The sequence below is a fragment of the Parus major genome, chromosome 26 (assembly GCF_001522545.3).
Source record: "Parus major isolate Abel chromosome 26, Parus_major1.1, whole genome shotgun sequence".
NCBI lineage: Eukaryota > Metazoa > Chordata > Aves > Passeriformes > Paridae > Parus > Parus major.
Window position 1 is genome coordinate 2665410 of NC_031795.1, and position 26443 is coordinate 2691852.

The following is a 26443-nucleotide window of genomic DNA, read 5'->3' on the forward strand; positions in this document are numbered from 1 at the left end:
TCCCCCTGGGCAGAGCCAGGGCTAGGACACGGCCCTCGTTGGTCACTGCCCTCAGCCGGGGCTGCCCGGCCACTCGCCGGCTTTGGGGAGCGAGCTGGCCCCACCGCTGGTGTGGGGCCACTTGGCAGCTCCCACAGTCCCGGGACGGGATCCGCCCGGCTGTGGCGTGATGGACGGATGGACAGACGGATGGACGGATGGACAGACGGATGGACAGACGGACGGACGGACGGACGGACGGATGGACACTGCAGCTCCGTGCCCTGGATGCAGGCGAGCCGGGCGGTTCTGCGGGCACTGGCAGTGGGCAGGGAGCGATCGGAGCCGGGACCGCGGTGCTGCGGAGGAGCGAGTGTGCCACCTAGTGCCGCTGTATCCCAAACCCGCATCCCGGACTCGCATCCTCATCTCATACCATCGACACCTCATTCTGGATACCCCCAAACCCCGTCCCACCCCCCTTAACAGACCAAGTGATCAAATGAATAGAGTACAGAAAATTAACCCTTTTTATTGATGCATTGCAATTGTTCTACATTTTTACCATATTATGTAGAAAATACTTAAAATACAAGCTACTTTGTAAAACCAAAGACAAACATTGAATCCAAAGATAAACTATGTTTTCACAATGGACCCTTCTCCCATATAGTTAGTATTAAATTTTTAAATATCTATTTCTTTTGTTAAAATGATTTTTACATACCCCCTAAGTACATCAGCAATACAAACATAGATCAGTAATTGTCAGAAACTACCTGTATCTAGCGGCTTGTAAAAAGGAAGAGCACAACCATAAAAGAAAGTTAAATTTTACACAGTAACTAGCATATCAAATACATTTAATAAAGTAGGAATTCCATTGCAATATCAAGGATTCAAGCAGAAATACTAACATTACATATAATGTACTGCTACATGTAGTGAGATAGATATAGTTCAAGCTGAATCTGAAATCACACATTATATAAAGTTTAGCAACAAACAACCATGTGGACATGCGGCACCATTCAGAAGTTTAAATAAAATTAATAAAAAGAAAGCAGGGCTGTGCCAATCCTGTCATTTAGAAGCAATTTAGTTTCATGTAGTAAAAGAAATTGCTGAGTCAGAGGTAAATTACTGCATCCCATCAATTAGGTGCTAAGCAGGAAAGCCTCAGGAGTTGCCTCTGCAGGGGCTATCACAGCTGCAAATACAGGTCAGGTAAGAGAAAACTGATTGAACAGCTCAAGAATCACACAGACAAACCTAGCTGGGACCACGGCTATCAAATATTCCAAAGGTGAATCCCAAATTAGTTGTAAAGAAAACTAAAGGATGCCAATTCCTATCCAGAGATAGATTTCTGTCCAAAAATGTGTAGCAGGCTCTGACAATGAGGAGAGTCAATTATTGAACCCAATTTGAGGCTGGGTATGCAAGGGAAGAAGGATGTACCTCCTTAGAGCAGAACACAATACACCTAAATTTGGCATCATATACTGGGGCCAGACTGGGAGACCCTGGCCCTGCTGGGATGGGGTTTGCTGTGTATCACAGAGGTATTTTGGGGTTTTACAGCTTGTTCCAAATGGAGGACGTTTGATTTTACCTACATCATTTCCATCTCATCCTCCCTGTTCCAACACTTCAGGGAACTCGGGCAGTGGAGGAGATGACACTGTGCTTTGGGAATACATTTGATTTGGATTAATTGTGTTACAAGGTCTCTAAATAGACATTTCAAGCTGCTTTTCTTAGGGGAATGTGGGCAAGTTCTCAAAATTATTAGCGGATTTTGCTAGAGGTCTTTTTATATTTTTTTTTTCCTGTTAGTTAAGTGTTTTCCATGAAGTCCTACTTGTGAAACAGGGAGTTGGAGCTTGGTTTGCCTTTTGGTGGAAAGGCACAACTCTGTACCCAAGAGGTATCTCAAGGCAAGTACTGAACACAAGCAATGTCAAAAAAAGCAAGAAAGTGCCTACAGCAACGAAGAGCATCGTTTGCAGCAACGATGTGGCACAGCAAGGTTGGTTCTCCGCACGCTCACAGAAGTGCTCCGACTACAAACACACTGAACATCAACGTGGGCTAATGCTACCGTCCATCTCCACAGCCCTCCATCCCTCCCTAGTCCATCCACCTCAGGCCCGGCTTCCTTCTAGCAGGAACGTGGGCTTGCAGAAATGGCTCGGGCATTTCCTGCCACAACCAGGTCAGGACCGGCCTCCTTCCCACTGGGACGGAACATAAACTGGGGTTCAAGGTTACCAAACCTCTTATTGCTGCAGTAACATGACCACTCGAACCAGTTTATATCATCATCCTTTTGAACAAGATACTTTATGTATTAGATGAGAAATAATTCCTAGTACAAGGGACCCAAGAAAACAAAACGTAGTCCAAAACCTGCACTGATTATCCAAAGTGAGTATTTCTTCTGAACACTAACTAGGGCTACAGCTGACAGACCTTCCCAACAACTCCACATTAGCAGTAGCATAATAAAACTTTTTAATGGTATTATGTGCTTTACAGCAGGCTCTCTTTGGTATAAATATTCTATCACCAAGCTAGCAATATTTTACACAACACGTCTGCTATTCCTGTGGGGGAAGGTAACGCTACACTAAACCTAATAAAAGTGATTGCACGTATTTAATCACTTTGCAATATTAGACTAAACATTCCAATGCATTCCCAGCACTACCTTATTCGAAATGCACTGACAGACACTAACAGTACATGTGCCATTTCAAGGGAAAGCTTCAAGGGGACATCACTTCACTGGGAACAAGAACGGAGCCGGGATGAGAGCGGTGACAGGGAGAGGACTCTGCACCATCCTGCTGTTCTGGCTGGGGAAAGCTGGGTGGGTGAATTGCTTCAGTTCGACGGGGGCTTGCTGGTCCCTCATAAGGCAAGCTCACTGTAAACTCTAGTCACACTACATCATCATTTAAGGCACTACAATAAGGGGACACACCAAACAACTCTTCATCACACATACCTGTGCAAAACAAATCCAAGGTATCCTTTCCTCTCGTGAAGCTCTACTCCTCTCTCAGTGCTACAGTGATGAGCTCTAACCATTGCATTATATCACATACATTCCAACATGAATCAATTCATTTTGGTTTAAATACAAAGGATACAACACTTCCATCCCCAGGAACGTTTAAGAATTAGACAAACACTAAGTACAGAGTTCAAGTATAATCACTACACATTTTGATTACAAAGACAGAACATTTGGGGTTAGCAGGAAGTTTTGCTTGTTATATTTTTCTAATCAATATGTACATATTTCATTTTCTGTAAAATATTAAAACACCACCAATACAAAACTTCTAAAATAGTTTTAAATTCAGTAATAAACTTTAAAATCTGGATTTTTTTTTTCCTTTTTTCTTTTTCTCTTTTTTTGTCTTAGTTTTTCTTTTTTTCTTTTTTTTGTTGCAATTCCTACATGCATGTACTGTTTACAAGTCTTATTTAAGAGCGCTTTAGAGTAGCTGCTGACATATCCAGGAGGATACGCTCACAGGAGTATAAAAAGCTGTACACATCAATACAGTGATGTTTCATTGTATTTCAAATTCATCTCCCTCCTAAATGAATCACATGAGGCAAAAATATTAAGAAAAACAGAACAAAGCAAAGCCCTGTGCTTCTGTGAAGGAATCCAGCTCCATTATAGGGCCAGCATCTAATAAGTTGCAGAAACCAAATTTTAGAGCAATGCTGCATTATTCATTTTCAACTGGAGACAACAACATCCTGACAGAGCTGCTGAGCTCTGTCACACAGTGAGATCCTGAATACAGTTTGAACCACTTAGAAGAATTCTTCAATGAACACAACAAAAATTCAGCTGGGTTATGGAGAATTTTCAAAGAAACAAAGCAGACTCCAGGGTTTACAGGACTCCTGAATGTATCGTGTTGCTGGCATAAGGCAGCTGCCTCTACCAGTCCTTAAACAAAGTAGAGGAGTAAACAAAACACCTTTGACAGAAACCTACATACATGGAGAGATGTAATGGCTTTTGCAGAACCAGCAATTTGTTAAAGACAAGTGAATTAGAGAACAGATGTTAAAATAGTAAATCTGATTTTAAAACTGCCCCAGCAACGTAATGAGATAAACATGCACTACATTTTTAGTGGTAATGTGGATTTGTGCAAGCTACTAAAATAGAATCTGCAAATCCTTTAGTTTAAGTACACAAGTTAAAAAAGACACCAGGATCTGTCTTCTGAGACACTGATTTGACACCCCTTTTGATTAGCACAACAGAACAATTTTAAATAAACGTGACCATGAATTTTTTAAAAGCATCTATAAAAAGTAAGTAATATTTTAAAAACTTAATTAGTGACCCTCGTACTGGTAACAAAACATGCTGCTCAGTTAGTGACTGAACTCACCAGAGACATTTGGGAACAACATACAAGCAGATCAGGGAGAAACACAAACTAGGCAGTCATTCCCAGGCAAAGGTTCACCTGAAATCCTTCTCCAGCCTCTCAGACCCGTCGCAGGACAGTGCTTCAATGGGAATTACAAGTAGGAGTACTGGTTGATCTTGGTGGGGCTCAGCGGGTATCCAGTGTAAATAGCAGATCCTCTGGAAGCACCAATATAGGACTGGGGAGCGAACTGGTGTTGGTACTGGGCTGGGGGGACATTGGCAGAGGTCAGCAGGCTGGGCCCCACGCTGACAGGGACCTGGTGCACCAGGGTGCTGGGGTGGGCAGCATAGGTGGTGTGGCGTGATGAGCCCTGAGGGGAGAACAGGTGAGCAATGGAGGTGGTGGAGCCCAGCGTGGCTGCAGTGGTGGGGGCGTAAGTGTACATGTGGGGCTGGCTGGACAGGTGGGCGCTGGCCGTGGCTGCTGCCAGGTGAGGATGCACTGGGCTGCTGTGCTGGAACGTGTAGGGAGCCTGAGAAATCGTTGACGTGAGGGGGGCCACGTAAGCTTGCTGCCGGCGTGGGACAGCGTTGCCACTTCTCTCCTGGGAGGCCAGCACTGTGGTTTGCTGGTTCTGCAAGGGGAGGGAGTAAAGGAGGTTAGTGGTTGTGCTCAGGTGGGCAAGCAGCAGCCGGAGCCCCCGATGGACTGCTCCATCCCCCCTGACATACCTGCAGATCCCCCTTGTAACACCCTCCCGCAGATCTGAGAAGGTAACAGCACCTCCACGAGGACAAAGGCTACACTTTTGCTCTGCCACTCAGGGGGTTCCACAGCTGGACAGGTGCAGGCAGGTCCTAGATCTGACCCAGAACCCCTCACACATCCACTCCTCTTCATGTTGCGAGGGTGGCAGCAGGCCTGCCCTGTCTCAGCACCATAAATCCTGTCTGGTGCCCATGCCAGAAGTGAACTGCAAGGGTAATAATGCTCCCTCTCCTCCGAGAGGCTGCTGCAGTGTGACCCAGAGATCAAAAGTCCTGACACAAAATGAAGCTAAACCAATCTTTGAATGGAAGCATTCGAAGATGTCAGGTGCCAATTGTTAGTTTGAGAGATAAAGTCCAGTCTTAATCTACTGCTTGGAACTCTGTGAAGTCTAGAGAAAGGTAAAGAACTGAAGAACTTCCTCATACTGTGCCTTCAAAGTTACTCTAATTCAGCAGCTGCATCTTGGTGTCACCATCCTGAGTGGCAAGAAGGACCTGCTACAAATCAGGTGTGACAAAGAGCACAGAGAGAGACTATGGACATAACCACACTTCCTTCTCCTGCTCTCTGGTACAAATTCTTTGCCTTGAGAAACCTCCCTGTACTCCCCACAGAGTCTGTCCTACCCTGCACCACCCCAGGACAGGATCAGCTCCAAAGAATTAGTGCTTGCAACTACTGATCCTCTTGCAAGCCAGCCTTTCTCCCTGCCTCACATGTTTCTAAAGCAGTTCTGAAGCATCCCCGAGGCCAGCAGAAGCGGGCAGGCTCACCTGGCTGAGGTTGAGGGGCTGCACGCCGTTAGTGACAACGCGGTGGGAGCGGTACCCCGTGGGTGTGATGCAGCATCCTGATGACTGCCCGCTCACTGAGGCCACTGGCTTGGTCTTACTGGTGCTGCTCAGGATGCCTGGAAGATGTCACAAGCTTAGTCCTCCCCCTTCCCATGCTGGTGGGTAACCAGCTCTGGGCACCAAACTGACTGTTTCTGTCACAGAGACTTTGCTTTAATTATGATTTCAAATGTGACTAAGAAACCATCAGGAATGTTTACAGATTTTCCTAAATGCAGCCAAATGTAAATAAATGAAAGGTAAATCTGTCATTGACTATGAAAACAGACCAATGCTTTCAGAACAGCAGCTGAGAAAGACCCATTGAGGAAAGTCCAAAACTGTGAAGATGAATGTGACACAGGCACAGGAGAGCACCTGAGCCTTGGCAAAGCACACTGAGATACCCACCTGAAGCCTGGGTGGCTACAACGCAGTCGTTGAGCTGCATTTTCAGGGGTGGGACAATGATGGTGCGGGAGCTGGAGCTGTCAGCAGCAGCTCTGCTGGGCAGCTCCAGGGCCCTCCCAGTGCTCCTGAGCGAGGCCAGGGGGTCTGGGGCATAGGGGCTGCTCAGGGATGAGTCTGAGTCAGGGGAATCGTTAACAGTGACGTAGCTGATGACGTTGGATCTCTGCTTCATACCCAAACTGCAGGGGAGAAAAAGACAAAATGCAAATGGGAAACATTCAACTTTGCCCACCAGATTACAGATCTCCCTCTGGAATCTCACCCCCCCTCTCCTTGTCAGATAAAACTCAGATTAATTAACTGCAGGCACAACAACACACAGATGTGATGGGAAATATTGTGTCTCATGCAGCTCTTCTGAGCGTGTTCCCCGCTCTCCCTGATGTGTGAGCTAAGCCCAGCACAGGCTAAATGAAATCCCACCTGGCAGGTTTGTATTTGCTGTCCTCCTCCTCATCAGTGTCACTGCGGATGGTGATGACACTGACAGGGGGGCTGGGGGTGTCAGGAATCACAATGGGCTGGTGCTGCTCCTGCACAGGGACGAGCACGTTGGAGGAGGAGGAGGTGGAGCGCAGGGGGCTGCTCCCAATCAGAGAGTACACTTGGGTGGGCACAGGCTCCAGAGATGAGCTGGGCCTGCAGGAAAAGCACAGCAGGATTCACCTCCAGGAAAAAGAGAATTAGGAACATACAAGCATAAACATACATACATGAACAGAACCTCAGTGCAGACAAACAGCAAAGTGCCACAGACACAGCCAAAGGCACTCAGGGATGCTCTGAATGGGACTGGCCCACATGAACACTGTCAGAAACTGCCACCCCTCATTCAAAAATTCTGCCACTCGCATTGCTTTGGTACCAACATCCTGGGAGTGTAAAATCCCTCTGATCAGGACAGCAAAGCACTTGGTCAATCATGTCCTTGCACTCACTGAAATCAATATAATTTAAAGCAGTGACTACAGCACAAAGGTTTTCTCCACGATATCTTTAAATGTAGCACAATAAAGTTATGCACTAAATGCCTCTGTGATCAGAAGATGTGTTTTTCACACCATAAAGGCAACCTCCACAAACAAACTTGTGGCTTTTCTAGGACTGGGAAAGGAAGCAATGGAATTCTTACTTGGCTGTGCTTGGTGCTGGCTGCTTGTTCTTCTTTGCTGGCACATTGCTGCTCTGCTGCTGCCTCACAACATGAGCAACCCCAACATTCAGAGGCTGTGCTGTGGCCAATGTCACGTGGTTGGTCAGCAGAGATGGCTGTTGCATGAGAGTGCTGTACTGATTTCCATGGGAATGTGCATTCCTGGAGCAAAGAAAAAAGCAAGAGACCCAAATCCCATGACTACACTGCAGGAACCACGAGCAGCAGCGAGCCCCTGAGGGGAAGGGAGACATTGTGGGCACTGTGATGGATGTATTCCGACTTGGCAGGGAACTGAAGCCCTGCAATCCCTACCTCCAGTCAGCCAACTGCTGGCTGCTGCCAATGGTCTCTGGGATCACGGCTGCTGGCTGGACAGAGTTGTGCAAAGCAACCCCTGGGAGCTGCTGCCAGGTGGAAGGGAGCAGGATCTGCTGGGTTCCCCCCGGCCAGGCCTGCTGCAAAACAACAAACACAGACACGAAGCTTACTAGGCTTCAGTTCCTGCAGAGGCAGGCAGAGATTTGTCCAAGCAATAAATGCACTGGGGTGGATTGTTAGCTTGCAGAGATACAGCTCATCCATGCACGTTTTCTCAAGAACAAGAAAACCAGAGGAATGAACTTGCCCAACATTTTTCAGATCTCTTTTATCACTGCTGTCACCAGGAGAAAACAATGTTTATATTGTACTGCATGTGCAGCCAGGTATTGCACTGCCAGGTGCAGCAGAACTGCTTGGGACCATTTCTGAACATAAACTTACACCACTGTTCTACTGAAAACTCCCAAAATATTAAACCAATTTGGTCCTTTCTGTTTTTCTGCCTTGCAGGGCTCATGTTGAGAGAGCTGAGATGGTGTTATTATTGTGGAAATTCACACACCTCAACTGAAGCATTTAAGAAAAGCCACACTGAGAGATAATTTAGTTATATGAAGGCAGGTTCAATTCATTAATATTATCAATGTTCCTGTCCAAATAAATCTGACAGTGTAATATTTTCATTATTTTGATAATATATGGCTTTCTCTCCTGCAGCTTAAACTGCAAAACATGCTGTTTTAAATTCAATACCTCTGCAAGTAACACATCCACTTAGTACAAATACCAGTTCCGAACAAGAAGCCTTCAAAGCAGAGAGCTGCTAAAACCTCTGCCAACATAAGCGGAATAATAAAAACAATAATAACAACAATAACATTGAAAAAATAAAAAAATAAAAAGAGAAATATGTTAAAAGTCACACCATGCGTCTTTCCAAAAGCCAACACCTGCACAAGACAAAGCAGAGAGTTTAATACAGCAAGATATAAATTCCCAATGAGAGGCAGAAATCGGGCCTTCCAAGCGACGAACTGTTTTGACAGAGGAAGGACAAAAATACGCAAAGCTTAGCAAATGGCTAATGCAAACTCAGGGAAAGCAGCAAGGGAGAAGTGTTGGAAGCACTAAAGGTGAGCAAATTCACGCCAAAGGCTCCCAGAATCCAAACAGAACTAGTCAAGTCCTCCAGAGAAACTCAGAATGCAGGCTCCGAGTCTGGAGACAGCCGGCTCTGATCTCCCCTGCTGTACAGGGAGCTGAACCTCAGGTCCACTGCACACACACAGCAGAACAGAATTTGCCTGTTGAATCAAAGCCCAAAGACAGCTTGGAAAACATCGCTAACAACTCGCTTGTGTCCCAAGCTCTGCTACAGTCACCCCTTGCTGTTTTTGGAGCCCAGATTGCAGATTTTCAGCAATCAAAATTCAACAGGAGGAAAGAAGAAGCACCCCTGGGTCTGTTTAGCTCAGAGCTGTGACCAGGAGAACCCCACTCTCCTGCCTTCCCATCCCCAGAACCAGGGAACAGCTCACTTGGTTCACAAGAACTCAAATGAAAGGGTTTAAATTTCAGGACAGGTATGACTCGAGGAAATTCCACTTCAGCAGAGGCCTCCCTCTCGGAAGAAAATGACATTCAAACTACCACTTTAAAGCCACAAGAAACAACATGGTTCACACAATGGAATGTGCTTTGAAGGACATGTGAGGATACCAGCACTTCAGTGCACTGCAATGTTTTCATAAGCTTCACTGATCTGATTCTGGAGTTTTACAATGACTTCTTTGTGGCACTTGCAAAGTTGTTCTGATGCAGGTGCCAGAATACAGAAGAGGACAATTTTGCAAACATACACTTCTTAAAGGTGTGTTCATTCCCTTCCCCCATCCTTTTTTCAAATTGTTCCAAATGACATAAAAGCTAGCTACTGCAATTTTGGATACTAGAGCTCACCTTTAATTTCAACCAAGAAATACATATCAACTGAAAGTATCTGTGAGGAACAGAATCTTTATCTGGATGAAGCAAGCTACGTGCGATTGGCTATAAATAACAAAAGGCCAGAAAATCATTGTCAATGTTCAACAGAGGTTAAGAGAAATAAACTGCTAGAGGAATACATTAAAGGATTTGTTGTCATTAGGGATTTTAGCCTGTGCTTAATGATTTGAAACATTTCTCCATAAGAAGCAGCTTTACACATGTTGCAAACAAAATATGGAGCTAACTTGCCAAGTAGGTCAAATTCTGGCCATCCAGGTACCTGTAGCAGAGTCAAGCTAAAGACTGATTCCTTTGTATTCCACAATCAAAAGGCAAAGATAGGAGAGTAAGCGAAGAACAAGAACGATTACAACTCTTCTAGGGTCTAGTTTAGAAGAGCTTTCAGTACTAGGCTAGCAAAGGTAATAGTCAATGGATCTGGATTCTTTACAGAGCCACACTAAACGTCAGAGTCAGACAGTGCTTCAGCAATGTTGGGGAGGAAAACAACAAGACATTAAGATGTAGCAAGAACACAGCCACAAGATGGCACATGCTTCCATGCCCTCTGCAAGTCTAAGTTAAAACAAAAACTCAGTTAGTGAACACAATCAAGGGAGGCAATTACCAGTACTGCAGCCGTCTGTTCGACCAGCGCCGGCCGGCCGGCTGCGCAGTTCAGGGTAAAGGGCACCGCATACTGCGGCGTGATGGTGGCTACTTGAGGATGAAGAGTTGCTACCATTAGTGGTGTACAGCTTCCCTGAAATGTAGATCAGGCAGTGAGTGAAACACAGAGCTGAGGCAGGTAAGTGCAGGTCAGTGCGTTGGGCACCGCGCCGGCGCTCTGCGGCACAGGAGGGAAGGGACGCACCAACACCAACACCCAGACCCTGCAGCTCCTCCACAGGCACCTTCATGGCCCTGGGGAGAGCACGAGCAACTGGGAATCTCCAGTCCAGTGACACAGTTAAAAAGTCAAAACAAGTTGGGCAAAAATTTGGGGGATGGGATCTCTCTCTGATGACACAGTTCAAAAGTCTAAGTGAGTTCAGCTACTGGCACTTTACTGGGTCCCAGAGAGCAAGTGACAGCCACGCTGCACTAGCCATGGCACAAACTGCACCCCAGGCAGCTCCCGCACTTGCTGTCTCAGACCTTCAAATCCACACACAGAACTCTTGAGGAAAGGTAAACTATGGGATTTCATGGAAGGCACAGCAGATCTTTGGTGTCATGAAGAGCAAAATTATCTGTGATGAAACCACCCAGACATGTATTAGTCCATCAAATGTCTAATTAAAATTATATTCTTGGTGTGCAATGTGCACTCTTGGATTCAGGAGGGCCTTCAAGTGGATTCTGCTTTTTGGATACTGTGACCTGTATCATTAATGCTAAAGAAACCAGCAATACAGAAATATTTGGACTGAAAAAACTAAAAATTACTCCTCTACAAGAAGGCCAGTAAGTGCAATATACTACCTGAAGAGTAAAACTAACAGAGTACATGTTAATACCAGCAGAAACTAACACTATCCAAATAAATAAAAATGCACTTAATTATAAAGGCAACTACAAATTTTCAGTGAATAAAACTTGTGAATCACCAGGAACTTACTGTATATTAAAGGATTACTTTTTGTAAATTAAAATGGTTTTAATTTATGACACATCACTAATATTTATAACATCATTTTTAGAATGATTTGCAAATTTTGGTTATTGCATGTTGCTTAAACTGCAAACTGCAGAAATAGATATGTCATTGCTACACATTAATTTACACTATGAATATGACTAGGTGAGAAGGATTCAGAAATAATTTTGTTGATTTAAAGACAAAATTTTAGCATGAGTAATCTTTGTTGTCACCTCTATTTACTGGGATCTCACTTCTCACAGCAATGATTTCTCCTGCCACGTTTTTAAAGTGTAGGCAAAAATGACCAGCACTGCCTGTAAGGCAGTGTCCATGCCTGAAAAATACAGCCTGTTTTTAGCAGCTGAAAACCACATATTTATTCCCATTATTAAATCAAACTCCTAAAACCAGGGAGGTACATGATATAAATTAGCTCAGACTTTAAATATTCCAGAAAAACAAAACAAAACAAGAAAATACTGTCTTAGAAGTGACCTGCATTTAACCTTTCAGAGTGTCCTGAGAATCCCCTGCACTCAGGCAGGTTTTCCTGGATGGTGTAATTGCAGTTAAGCCTATGAGGGGTTTGGGATGGTTTTTTTACCTGTGTGAGAACTCCAGACTGGATCTGCAGAGGCTGTGCTGCAGGTGCTTGTGGCACAATTGGGACAGCATTTTCCATCCTGACTGGGAACCCAGAATGCTTTGTAGTTGCCTGAAGTCCAGCTGTGGAGGACAAGACACATCACTAAGCTGCCTTATTATTCTTTCATTTGTTTCCAAAAATCAAATTCCTACTAGGTAAGGGCAGAGGATTGGATTAAGGGATAAAAAAAGCTTTGACAAAATCCCAGTAAAACACCAGCTGGAGGAAATACTTCTGCATCCTGGGATCCATGAAGGACAGCTACCCTCACCAGCCTGGCTCTGTGGAGCCTGGTTTTCAGGAACAGTAATGCTGTTCCAAGTTGCTTGAGACAAGTTTAAAGTTCAAGCCTTACACCATCAGTTCCCAAGTCACAAATAACATTATCACAAATAACCCTTCAGACTGTCCAGGTATCAGCGTTACCACAGAACCCTGAGGATGAACAGCGGCATGAACAGAGCTCTGCCTGTGCTAAGCTCACTGACCTACAACCTGTGAAAATCCACTGGCAGCAAAAACCTGCATCAGGGTTGTGAACTGAGGCTCAAACACCAGATATTTGCTCTTAAGAAAACACAGCAAGACACACTGATTTTTAGGCAGGTCTGGCTCCTCTGCTCCTTGCTTTCTGTGGAATGCTGCTGTGTTCAGTTTGGGGGGAAAAACTGGTTGAGCAACCAGCTGGAACCTGCAAGCCAGGCAGGCAAGATCCTGTCACCTGTTCCAGCACGATCTGGAAGGGAATCAAGCTGCCTGCACATGTCTGACCTGGTTCTGCACTTCCATCTGATGCAAGAACCCTGTGTGACACCCACAGAAAGCTCTGCTCAAGCCAGGGTTATCTCAGTTTAGTACAAATCACAATTTCTTCTGCCTTAACTGACTGAAACCACAGCATCACACAAAGGGTTCTCGGCTTACTTTGAAAAGCAGGGGGACAAACAATGAATGTTTGCTGGAAGGGGTCTGTCTGTGTGCAGATCTGGGTGGTTCCAGGCTGCAAGGAAACACTCTGCTGAGCCACTCCTGCCACTGGGGCTGCAGAGGATGGGTACAGGGCAGACTGGTAGTTGAGCAGGGAGACGTCCGAGTTGGCCAGGGAAAGAGTAGCAGCAGCAGTGGAATTGGAAGCCAACACACTGGCCTAGAAAAATAAACAAAAAAATCACTTATCTCTTGTAATCTTATCTCTCTTTGTTATAAAACAAACAATAGGAACCATCAATATTAAACTAGGAGGAAAGCACCTGGAAAATGCTTGAGGTAAAAGGCTTAAGACAACACAGAACAAAAAACCATGAACTGCACCCAATTTACTTGCTGCTGAACTGACAAATTTTCAATACGTGAAGTAAAGAGGCTCCTTGTATTGACTTTTGGAAAATTACACTTTGAGACAAGACTATGAATTCTGGACAGTAAATTTTTTTTTAAACTTTGGCCTGATGGCACCAGATCAGCCTACTCCATGTCTTTGATTAGGATAAAACAGGTGAAAAATGCTATACCTGGTTGTGTACTGTGTTGAGCTGGTTGTTAAAGCTCATTGTCAGGTTTGTGCTTGTGTTAGGAGCAACATGAGTGGTGAAAGGGCTCTTGATCTGATTCACTGTATCATACATGTTCACTCTTCTCTTGCAGATTTCCATATTCTGAAAGCAAGATTTCACACTGGAACAGAATGACAGAAGGAAAACATCAGATTTGTAAAAACAGGACACAGATGTGACAGATTCCCAACTTTATGCACGTGCTTTAGGTTTAGGTTCTTTTAAATCAATAAAGAATGTCCTAAAACATGAAAAGGAAGCTTATGAACATTCAATTCCTTACACATGCCATTGGTATTTTCAGATCAGCCAGGAACTGCACAAAACAGCACTGACAGAAAGCTGGGAAGTGTTGCTCTGTGATTCCAGCAAATCCTGAAACAAAACAACTCATCCAAGGGAGCTTACTGGTTACTGTGGGGGAAGTCCAGCAGATGTGCCATTGTAACAAACGAATGGTTCAAAGTCTTCAGTGGAGTAATTCTCTTATCTGCATCAATTGTCAACATTTTCTTCAACAAATCAATGTATTCCCTTCGGTCAGCCTTCTCTGCCAACATGTCAGTCCCTTCTAAGTCTGTAGACATATTCACCTAGAAAATCAAATGGGAGAAGTTCACACAAGCATCAAATTAATTGCTGCCTAACAATTCAGTAACTTCACATCACACAAAAATATTTATTAAGCATTACTGTCTCTTAGCCAGACTAATTTCAGGTATTACGGTGTTAAAACACCGCCCTTCCCTTGCTCATTCTAGGAGAGAAAGTCAAACTTTCATGTGGAATTCTCAACAGGGAGTTGGGTTTATTCATAGGTATCAACCAGGCTTCATTCTCCACTCACTGGCAAAATCCCCTCATGTTCTGGGAGAATCTATACGGGGCTGGCAAGCCAGAATGATTCCACCTTCTCTGCACAGATGTAACCTGATGGTAACAGCTACAAGAGTGATAGAAAATTGCTATTTAAGATTTAAGGCCTCATGATAGTAAAACCACTCAGATATTCCTTCATTTTACCTCTAAAGAGAGAATGACAGTAAGAATGATCTGTAGTTCTTGTCATTATTTCCAAAGTCTAATAAGAGGTTTAACCCTACAAATGCATTTGAAGGGGCTCAGCCCTCCTACTGCTCTACTATGCTGGGAACAGCCTGGGCACACTCCTGTCTAACACACTGAGGCATAAGAAAACTCAAAACATTTCAAACAGCTTCATAATTAACATTTTGACTGTTTTTAATCCACTGATTTCTGATGCTAATTGGCACTATGGTAAACCTCCATCAGTGCTCTGAACTGCCAGTGAAAGATGACTGGCTACTCCTCATTTTTAGAGATCCCCACAAAAATTAGTTACTGAATTAAATTTATGAAAAATTAATGAGTTATCTGTGTCCCAAGATCCCCACACACCTGCGCCATATCATCCAAACAGTTGAATATATATTTCCGAGCTTCTTTTGATTTTATTCCAGTTTCCAACTCATGTTCTTCTGGGGTCTATAAAAAAAACCAAATTAGTATAAACATAGATATTGCATATTGATAAGGAAAAAGCAGCAAGAAATTTGCTGGTATAAGAAATTGAGGATGATCATTCACTGCTTTCAGACATACCACACACCAGCAGGTCAAATCCAAAGAGCCCTGGGATCCCATTCCCTCAGCTGGAAAGATCATTTATTGCAAAGCTGAATTAAAAACAGAATGACTTCATTTCAAGGCTTCCTTGGGGAGTACATTAGCCAAAAGAACTGAAGGTTTCTGATTTAGGAAGAGGCTATAAATATTTTAAATCCCTCTTCTACAAAGAAGAAAGGCAAAATTCCCTTCTTTTTGCTGCTCAGCTTTAAAGGTAAATCAGGCCTACATCCCATTCTTTCCTGTCCTCTGCCAACCCATAACCAGATTCCTGTTAAACTAACAAACCCATCACAAAATACTCCATACTTTACTGGTTGGATTGTCAGGAGATGACAACAAGATGACACACTTCCCTGAGAATGAGCAGCCCACAATAAGCACCCATTATCTCAATGATGGAACACCCACTCTTTGCTGGTGCTATCATGCACTGCTGCTTTTGGCAGAGCAGCACCGGGAGTTCTGCACAGCTCCTACAATTCACAGACCCCAAATCAGCCATGTTTCAAAGCCAATCCTCACTCACAATGTTTTCACAGCACGCCAAAACTGGGTGGGAATTTTGATGAACAAACGAGAATTGGGGTTGGAAGAGACAGACAAACCTTGAGCCTCCACAGTGGGTATCCCAGATTTGGATCTCTGTTAAAAAACCTGCTTGTTTTCGTTCCTGCACTGAGAAGATATTCTGCTGGAAGGCCTTGAGTTTGTGAAATATAACGAATCTAGGAAAGAAAATTACAAGAGTGAGGACTCCCACCATAAAGAATTTACAGCTAATGAGGTAATTAACAGCCAGGTTTGTTCATAGCTAATAGAAAATTACCTGTAAAGAAAGACTGTCCAGATATGCAAAACTGCAAAATTAAAGGGACCATCTCAAGTACTTGTAAAGCCACTTTTGCAACCACACAAAAATTTCAGGTTTTAAATGCATCTTTCTTATTTTATGAAAATATTTTTTGCTATGTAAGTAGACTGTAGGCTTTTAAGACATTAAACAGTGTAAGAAATACATATTTTGAGGGAAAAATACTGCAAAATTTATCATGTATGTATAAATAATTAAAGGCATAATTATCCAAGCAACACCGCTGTGCATGCCTACACAATACACTAGGCACAAAACTTTAGAATATGGCGAAAGCTCTCACTGACCAGAAAACCAAGACCAAACATCCTCAAAGACATTTAATATACTAATTTTTACATGTTAAAAATTTACATTTTTACATGGCTCAGAATTTTGGAAGATGCATCCATATCCTTGTGATGGTATTGATAAGACACTGGTAAAGAGATAACAAATAAAAAGGTATGCTCAAAAGGAAAGAAAATAGCAAATTTATTAAAAACTCCACAGTGTTAACGTAACTGTGCCTTGATCAAAACATCAATTACAGATCCTTAGCATTTCTTATTTGCCAAACTCCTGCCATGCCACTGTGCCAAAACAGGGCACTGTCACATCTTGTGATCACCTGAATTTATGGGCTCACTTTTCAATTAAGCCAAGGTGGATCCAAGTGTCTGCACGTGAATATTTCTTGCACCTACACAGTAGTTCAGGTAGCAGTTCTACTGTTTCAGGACATAACTTTTGCTTTACAGCCAAAGGGTGTTTAAAAAAATAGCTGTAAATCCCATCCCAGCCCATTAACTTATTCTTGGAGACATCCTCTCACATGTTCCACCTCAACTTCCACTTTCTGCTGCAGGATCTCAGAAAACATGAAAGCCAAGTCATCCTCAGTCTTCAAGGGAAATTCAGACATCAAAATGAACCCGATGAAGTCACACCTCACAGAGGGCTGCAGAATCCTGTCATTAAGCAATGGAAAAAGCAGCTCCTCCCCAGCCACCTAAATGAGCAGATAAGGTTCTCAGAATTACACAAAACTCGGTGCACAAGGAAACCACCAGGCCCTACCTCAGCTACTTTCTAACTCATTCTGTTAATTAAGGTACGGCTGTGTTTCCTTTGGAAATTTACAGCTCTGGGAAGACACATGACAAGTAAGTTTTCAAACTTAGTAAGTTTTCATGTATTTTATCACATAAGGAAAACCGTATCAAGCACTGTAACAAGATCCCACCACAAAAACCCCAGTGGAAAAACTACTCTGAAAAAAACCCCTCTCAGAGACTTTTTGTCCTTTTATAGGCACTGACTAGGCCAGGTAATAATGCCAAGTCCACAGACAGGACTAATTAGTTCAAGATGCCTCTCAGAGTCTTGCCCTTGGATTCCAAAGACAGCTTGAGGCTCACACTTTGCATAAAAACTGAGGGTTGCTGTAGGTATTAACAGGGCAGGAATGATAAGCTTGCTCTGTCCCCACATGGAAAAACCGCCCTCATGGTGAAATTACAGAGGGTGAAATTACAGAGGGTGCTTCACACCAGGAAACACACACCTCGATTCTGCTTTGGCAGGAAGGTGTTTCAACAGCTTTTGGGTTTGGAAACCAGGGGTTAACTGCAAATTGGCCCCTTTTTTTTTTGGACAGGATACACTCAGCTCAAGTGAAAACACACAGAACTCTGTGCTCCCTGCCTAGAGACAATGGGAATATCACAGAGAGAAAATGAGCTCAGACAGCAGCAATGTGCAGTGATGAAAACTGATGCAGGACTTGAGGGGTTCAGGAGGGTTTGAAGGCAGAAAATTTGATTTCATGTGAAGATTCCACATCCCCCACGTGCTCTCACCTGGTCATACTCAGATGCTCCTGGATACAGAGGCCAGCCCAGAAACAGCTCAGCTATGACACAGCCCAGTGACCACATGTCAATGGCTTCACAAAACGGCAAACCCAGGATGATCTCAGGAGCTCTGGAAAGGGAAAAGGAGAGAAAAGGCCGAAGTCAAATCATTTACTCTGAAAGCTGCATTTCTTCCCTGTAAACCACTCTGGGTAAAGCCCCTCCATGAACAAGTAAATCTGTGTGAATATAAATTATTCACTTCAAAGCAGAAGTTCTTTCCTTGGGTGGCCTAATGGATCCCAACCTTTTAATCACTTAGGTGGATTATTTTCTTGCCACGGTTCCCCCCAGCTCCTATGAGGCCTTTATATCACAGTTGCATTAAGTTACTCTGTGGGTAATCAGTTTAATTACACTTGACAGCATGTGAGATGTCCCTGAGACAGCACACAGCATCACAGAATTATGGTGAGCTCTTCAAGATCATTTAGTCCAGCCCATCCTAACAGAACTGCGAGGATAAGCTCTAGCAAACTGAGACTTTTCTAGAAGGTCTTGAGACCCCAGGCAGCTGCAGGAGGCTTGCCTGCTTCATGTGAGAAAGAAGAGCACCTGCTGGGCCAGGAAAAGGAGCTCCTCAGAGAGCTGCTGGGTTTCTATCAGCAGGTTTTTATGCAGGGTTTGCTCAGAGAGTTTTGAGTTTAAAATGGATGCAGAAAGCCCAGCTGGAGGTTGTGTTTCAGGTTTCTGTGCACTCAACCACACCTAATGCAAAATGTACCTGTCTGGCCCAGCCTTCATGGGGAGGTGATAAAAAAAATTCACACTCCGAGCAGGGTTTGCTTCTCTAACAGGTTGGAATTTCAGGGAGATTTCTGTCTGGAGCTGACTCATAACACAGAAGGATGTTTTAGTACAGCTCTTCACCTACACAGAGTTCTGAAACAAACTGAGGCCAATCTGACAGGAGAAATTCTGGTCCTACATTTGCCTAGACCACAAAACCCCAGGTGCTGCAAACCCCACGTGAGCTGGTGTGGGAATTTACTCTGGAAAAGTACAGGAAATACAAAAGCCTTGACCCTCATCATGCATAACCAACAGGAGAGCAAAGGAAGACAGAAAAGCTCTAAACTCCAGGCTATCCATTTCCTGGTCATGCCCCAGGGCTTGTGTGGCATTTCTGGTGTTACACTATGGATATTTCAAAAAAGGCTCTGAAATCAGCTCTGATCCCTCTACAGAATTCTAAAAACCAGGGCTTGGTAAGGTGTCAGTAAATTTGACACCCACCCTCCTCTACTGCTCAACCTCCCAACTGTTTGTCCATGGCAAGAAGTGACTCCAAATTAATCACCCTTTGTGCTGTGGTGACACAGATACACCTTTTGTTTTAGGTGTCTACACAGGTGTCTCCAAAACAAAGGCACTCAGCCCAGTTGCTCAGGCACAGGGCACCCGAGAAAGCACAAGATCAGAAATGGACTGAGGTTAGAGCAACCTGGGATAGTGGAAGGTGTCCCTGCCCATGGCAGGGGTAGGATGAGATGAGCTCTAAGCTCCTTTCCAATCCAAACCAGTCTGGGATTTTATAAAAATGATAAACAGCTGACCCAGCTGCTTGTTGCAGTGAGGTCACTTTTATTCTTTATTATCTAGATTTTATGATGTCTGAGCCCCGAAAACCAGAGCCATGATACATCTCCAGTAATCAGAATAATAGCTCATTCAAGCTAAGACACAATGACACTCTCTACTCAACACCTTGAAGGTCTCTTTCTACCTTCTTGTTTGGCTGCTCCTGGCAGTTGTTGACTTTGGAGAAGTTTCTCACACGTGAAAATAAAATAGATATAGATATAATATATATCATACATAATATATCATAGCAGCAATAGCTGATATTTGAATGTTGACTGTCCTGCTAACATTTATATTTTAAGGAAATATGTTAGAATAGATACAAATTTCTACAGGCTAAGCGGTGCAAACCAGAGGAATCTCTTTCTTCACAAGTAGAAAAAACACAATTCATACATTTACACAGGAGCCTTCCCTTGCCATTACTTTATGAGACATCATCAGCAAACTGTACTGCCCCTCTTGATTATCCTGATGCAGGAATTTCCAAATCAGAAAGGACCCAGACCTGTCATATAAAGAATGCTACATTTGGACTGGCAAAAAAAATAAAATATAGATGGCTTGTGGAATATGCAGAGCACGCTAATTCTTCTCTTGTGTGTTAAAACCCCCCTTCCAATCCCAATGGAAATAGAGATTTGTGGCAGTTTGCTGGACTTCAACTCCAGGATGGAATAGACTCTCGTATTCCTACATCTCAATACCATGATGACAGCAAGTTGAAGTCTTGTATTCTATTCCTTGCAACTAAATGAACTTCTCATGAGCCACCTGATTTCATTCTGATTGCAGGACTGAGCTGGGAAATCAGAATTTCTCTCATCTCCTTTTACACCACTGCAATTACCAGCCTTATGAGATGTGAGCTGAACCAGGACAGCAGGCAGAGGTCACTTCCATAGCTGTTCTGCCAGAGATTAAAGTGATTTTACCATCTTAAGCTCTTTGAAATAAAATCAGCAACACTCTTTGCACAGATGCTTGCCAAGTACTGCCTCCCAAAGCTGACAAATACACTCAGGCACTCTCAGAAGAGAAAGGACTCACAGCATCCCAGCATTTGCAAACACCCCCTGTTTACACCTGTGCTTTGGGATGGTGGGAACACAGAGCCTGTGCAAGTGCAGCAATGCAGGGAGCAGCACGGCCAGCAAAGAGCTGGATTAGCAGAGTTAGACTTGGCAGCAGATGCTGCTGCTCCCCAGGCCAGCATGGCTGGGACAGAAGTAGGTCATGGAGCCCAAAGCAGAGGTGAGAAATGGATACTCCTGCACTCTGCAGCTCCCTCAGAGCTCAGGGCCACCTTCTCATAGCACAAATTATCCAGTCCTACATTTTGTGCTCCACACTGGCCCACAGGCAGCCCCCCGAGACAGGGAGCTGAGTAAAACTCCCAGATGCTGCACTCACATATAACACAGGATATGAGTAAACCCCACTCTGTACAGCAGGGAGATCAGTATTCCAAGGGTTTTTTATTTCTGTACACTCTGTCCTTCCATTGTTCATCCTCCCCAAGAACAAAAACAAACTCACCTGAGTTTTCAGGTGAGGAATTACTGCAAAAACATCCTAGAGCTGCCACAGAAACTGTTCCCTGCAGAGAGCTGATCTACTCCTACTCCATGATGGGCTTCAGAGTCAGAGAATTCTTCATGGGCACTACTACTCACTCTTTAAAGTGTGAGCAGTAGAATTTCCCCTCCTGAGTGGGGTCAGACAGCAGCAGTGTCTGTGGAAAAGGGATCCTGACTCAGCCTTGGCACACCTGTCCTGACAAACCCACTGTGACAGCCCAACGAGCAATGCTGCTGGAGCTGTACATGGAGCAAGGTGTCACTGCCAGCAGGACAGCCAGACCCTGAGCGAGCTGGGCTGCCGGGCAGTATGACCTCCAGCAGCACAGAAATTAATAAAGGAAGATTTTTTTCCTCAAGGGTACATAAATGAGAAAATCTATCCTACAGCACCCGAGTGTAGCTGGTTTAGAGTTCTCTACAGGAGAGGTTACCTAAGTGTCAGTAACAAGGATTGAAAGCTAAAAAGTGAGAACAGAGAAGTTTATTTTTAATGGCTGACAGAGAACCATATGAAGAATTGGTCTATGCTCTTTCATTAAACACAGCATTGAAAAAATTCCAACCTGGAACTCATCTGAACACTAATTTAACGTGAATACAGGTAAAGCAATCCAGTTCTCCTACAACAAGCTAGTTTCTGCGCCATCTTTGCAAATTCCTAGATTATGGATTTTAGTAATCATCACCATTAGACTAATTACATATCACTAAATACTAGATTTCCACATCACAGCATTCTTTACTCCAGCCAAGCAGACAGTCCAACGCCACCTAATCCCAGGTTATTTGCCTTCCTGGCAGAGTCAGTCACCCCAGGAAGCTGGAAGGGGCTGGGAGTCCAGTGCCCCACACACAGATGGAGCAGGAATTTCTCTCCCTGCATCCCCTGGAAGATTCTTATCAACTCTCACTGCTTTTCCTCAGCTAAATCTGCTTTCTGAGATACCAAAAACTAAAAAGCACCATGGGCCTCCCCATACTGCTTTTCTGACACATGTGCCAAGTCAGATAGAGCAGATTCTTGACCAGTGGTCACCTCTTTCCATGCAATAACAACAAAACTGATGATGTATTTTAGAGTGAGCATTTTTACAGAGCTGTGGGGCACAGGACAACAGTGCTACAAAAAAAACCATACCAATCAATAGTTTAATTGGAAAGATTGGTGCCAACAAACTGAGCAAAGATCATGAGCAACGGATTAAGAAAAGTCTGTATCACATGAAAGGAATGTCATGGAAAGCTGGTACTGGGTGTTAGTTAAAAAGAAAACACAAAAACAAAGGGAGCAAGCACACAGGGATATGAGGGATAAGCAGAGCAAACCTACAATAAGCCAGGCTTTAAAACTGAAGTGAGCAGCCAGGGAAGACATCAAACAGGGCAGAGACACGGGGTGGGGTGGAGTGTCTCAGTCCTGTCTGGTCCCAGCTGGAAGGACTAGATACTAGTTCTGAGTTTTGCGTCAAGTGAGCTCACATTCCACCCAAAGCAACCCTGACAACACAGCACAGACTCTTCACAGCCCTTTGAAGCCAGAAGTTCTTTCTGCATCCATTTATTGAAGTCTGCTGCTACTTAAATTCAAATACACACTTAACAGAGCCAAGATGGAGAAAAAATTGAAAGAAAAAGCACAGCTTGCTTTGCGCACAGTCTCTGAGTTTCAACATCTCTGCCCATAATTTATTTTTAATTCTTGGGCAAGAGTAGGGTAGAAGACATCTCTACATATTGCTAAGTGAAGCAGAGATCTTTCTCCTAAGTGCTGTAAGGGAGCTGCAGATCTCATGAAAGCATGACTTAGCCAGGGTTGACACAGGAAGTCATGTGCTCGTCAAGGAGGTTCAGACAAAGATGAAGAATCAGAAGAAACAAAAGCAAATAGATATTGACATCCCTTTGACTTCTCTCCCTTCTAAATCTCCAAGGTTAATGGACCAGTTTCAGATCATGGCAGACAACCCCAAATGCACTACTTAACACTCCTACACTGCTTCTCTAGTTTGCTATTTCATACAGTGTCACAAGCCAGTGGACAGGGTATCAACTCAGTGCACTGATATGGGGGGGAAAGGAAGGTACTGGGCCGCAGATTAGGCCACCCTTGCAAGGCAGACATCCAACTTTCAGAAGAAATCTCCAGGAAACGTGCAGAGCTGACAATTTCCTGCGGCCCCTCAGCTGGGGTTAGACAGAAGAGCTCAGTGTCTGTAGAACGAACCCCCAGCAGGATAAGCCTGACCTGGTTCAGTGAGCAGGGGCAGTGCTTACCTGTAATACCGTGACTGCAGGTACGTGGAGCACACGGCCTTGGACACATGGCTGGCTGACCCAAAGTCTATCACCTTCACTCTGTAGGGCTGGCGTGCAGGATCCACCAACATGATGTTCTCTGGCTTCAAATCAGCATGGATCAGACCCAAGCTCTTCAGCTTCATCAAGGCAGTAGCCACTTGCTGCAGGATGGGCCGGATGTACTTCAAGGGCAACGGACTGAACTTGTTTTGCTTTAAGAAATCATATAAGTTCTGTTCCAGCATCTCAAAGACAAGGCATGTATGATTCTTGTGTTGAAAGCACTCATAGGAGCGGACGAAGTTATACTCATCAGCATTCTCACTGCTCAGGCGAGACAGGATGCTCACCTCAATCTGGCCCTGCCGGGCGTAGGAAGGGTGGTTCTTCAGGATTTTGATGGCTACAATCTCCTTCGTGCTACGTTTCCAACATTTCGCCACCTGCCCGAACGTCCCTCGTCCCAGGAATTCCAAGACCTCATAGCTGTTAGTCATAGAGCACAGGATCTCATGCTGGACTAGTTGATAATCCCCCTCCCCACTGGAGCTGCTGCTTTTTGTGGTGACCGTAGTGGTCGTGGCCGCAGCACCCACCGCAGGTCTGTTTTGCAGCATGAGAGGTGGATGTTCCTCAATGATCTGCACACTACCGTTGCTGTCAACCTCTTCACTTTTCCTTTTTAATCCACATTTTTGGTATGGTTCCAGCAAAGAAACGTTGCTCCTGTGTGTGAGGGTCTGGCTGCTCTGGAAGGATGCTGTGGCGCTGCTGCCGGTGCTGTCGGCCGCGGTGACCACGATGTGCTCGACAGAGGGAGCAGGGAGAAGGAGGTTCTGGTCGTAGGCAGGGATGCTGAAATTGGCTACCTGATGAGAGGAGCTGGCTTGCCCTTGAGCTGCTGGGAGGTTTTTGCTGTGGGTATAATACTTGTCACTACTGCTCTGTCCTGAAACATCCCAGACAGACGGCTCCACTTTCAGTTTCTTGGCACTGCAGAAGGCACTCGAGGATACTGACGGAGGGGAGAACACCTGCAGCTGTGAGGCCATACCTAGAAAAGGAGAGAACTCATTAGGGGCAGCAGTTTGTGACAGACAAGATTCTCAACCTGCACAAAAACCTTTGTTTTTCTGAGCACCATGTGACACCCACCACAGAGGAAGGGAACCTCTGTAACTGCTGCTCCTAAGGGCATCGCCGAGCAAGGCTGTGCAGTGGGATTACTGCATTTGAGAAGAACATGGCTCCTTATCCAGCCCTCTAAGGGCGAAAGGAGACCGAGGACACGACAGGAATAACATAACAGTCAATTAGGCTGGAAAGGACCTCTGAGATCATCGAGTCCAACCCAGTGACCAAACACCACCCTGTTACCCACACCAGAGCACTCAGCGCCACGTCCAGTTGCTCAAACACCTACAGGGACGGTGACTCCACCACCTCCCTGAGCAGCCCGTTCCAACGTCTAACCAGTGAAGAAATTCCTCCTATTGTCCAACCTAAACCTCCCCAGGCGCAGATAAACACTCTGTGCTCTTGTCCTGCCGTTCGTTACCTGGGAGAGGAGCCCGACCCCCAGCTGGCTACACCCTCCTTTCAGGGAGTTGCAGAGAGTGATAAGGTCACTCCCGAGCCGCCTTTCCTCCAGGCTAAAAAAAAACCCCGGCACCGAGGAAAACAATACAGAAGATCAGGGGAGCGCAGGAAGTGGGAAGACCCCGCGAAAATTACGATCCCGTCCCCAGGCCTGTTTCCTAGGCACTGTAAAAACAGAGGCAGTGGGAAACCCCAACCCCGGCAGGCCCAACCACCCCGCGGGGTAGCGCCCGCCGCGCGGCCCGGAACGCCGGGAGTGGAGCCCGTCGGGAACGGAGCCCGCCGGGCCGGGCCGTTACCGGGACTCGGGCCCGGCCGCGCCGCCGCCCCGGGCCCTCCCCGGCCCAGCGCAACCCCAGCGCGAGGGAAGGGGAGGGCCCGGGCCTGCCCGCCCCGCCAGGCCCCGCCACCCGCACTCACCGCCGGTGGGGGGTTCTCAGCCGCGGGCCGGACCTGCCTGGGGGACACGCGGGGGTGCGGAGCCCCGCAGCGGGCTCATCATAGCCCCGCCACGGCCGCTGGCCCGGCCCGCTCGGCCCGCGCTCGCCGGGGGGAGCCCCCAGGCCGCTCTGCCGCCGCCGCCAGGCTCCGCCGCGCCCTCACGGCCCGGCCGGGCTCCCCCCGCCCCGTCCCGCCACCGCCCCGGGCCCGAGCGCCCCCGGCCCCGCCGCGCTCCCGCCGCCGCTCCGGGCCCTGAGCGCCTGCACAGGCCGAGCCAGCCGAGCCCCGAGCGGGCGAACGCGCACGTGACCGCGGGGCGGGGCGGCCGCAGGAAGCGCCGGGGCGGGCCGGGACCGACCGAGCGGGGCGGGGCCGGGACAGCGCCGGCAACCGGGTCGGGCTGGGCCGTGCCGGGCCTAGGGAGCTCAGCCGGGCCGCGCTCTGGGTGTCAGAGCAAGGCCCAGGCTCTGCTCCGGGGTCCCAGCGATGGCACCAGAGGAATGTGCAGGAACAGACGCTCAGGAAGCTCCACCTGAACGTGAGGAAGAACTTTACTGTGAGGGAACAGATTGTCCAAAAGGGTGTGGAGCCTCCCTCACTGGAGATATTCCAGACCCATCTGGACATGAGCCGGTGCCATCTGCTCTGGCATCTGATCTGGGATGGCCCTGCTGGAGCAGGGAGGTGGCACCAGGTCAAATGCTTCCAAGAACGGATTTAGTCAACTCCAGAACTCCACC

General features: G+C 45.8%; 1 protein-coding gene across 9 annotated transcripts; it reads right to left on the bottom strand.

The window, feature by feature from the left end:
* Positions 1-486: 486 nt before the first annotated feature.
* HIPK1 (homeodomain interacting protein kinase 1) lies at positions 487-25937 on the bottom strand. Of its 9 annotated transcripts, none has more exons than XM_015650719.1 (17): positions 25683-25937; positions 23640-24717; positions 18145-18268; positions 17118-17294; positions 16038-16157; positions 15202-15288; positions 14191-14375; positions 13741-13903; positions 13154-13376; positions 12188-12309; positions 10567-10701; positions 7941-8080; positions 7605-7787; positions 6896-7111; positions 6413-6651; positions 5942-6078; positions 487-5031 (listed from the first exon to the last, which is right to left on the bottom strand). In XM_015650719.1, exons 2-17 carry the CDS (start codon positions 24713-24715, stop codon positions 4546-4548), a joined length of 3813 nt encoding a protein of 1270 aa, XP_015506205.1. In that variant the 5' UTR covers positions 24716-24717; positions 25683-25937; the 3' UTR covers positions 487-4545. The 9 variants fall into 9 exon arrangements, with proteins under 9 accessions (XP_015506205.1, XP_015506203.1, XP_015506204.1 ...); XM_015650717.1 differs by having other exon boundaries at positions 7941-8083; XM_015650718.3 differs by lacking the exon at positions 25683-25937 and adding an exon at positions 25222-25326 and having other exon boundaries at positions 7941-8083.
* Positions 25938-26443: the final 506 nt, after the last annotated feature.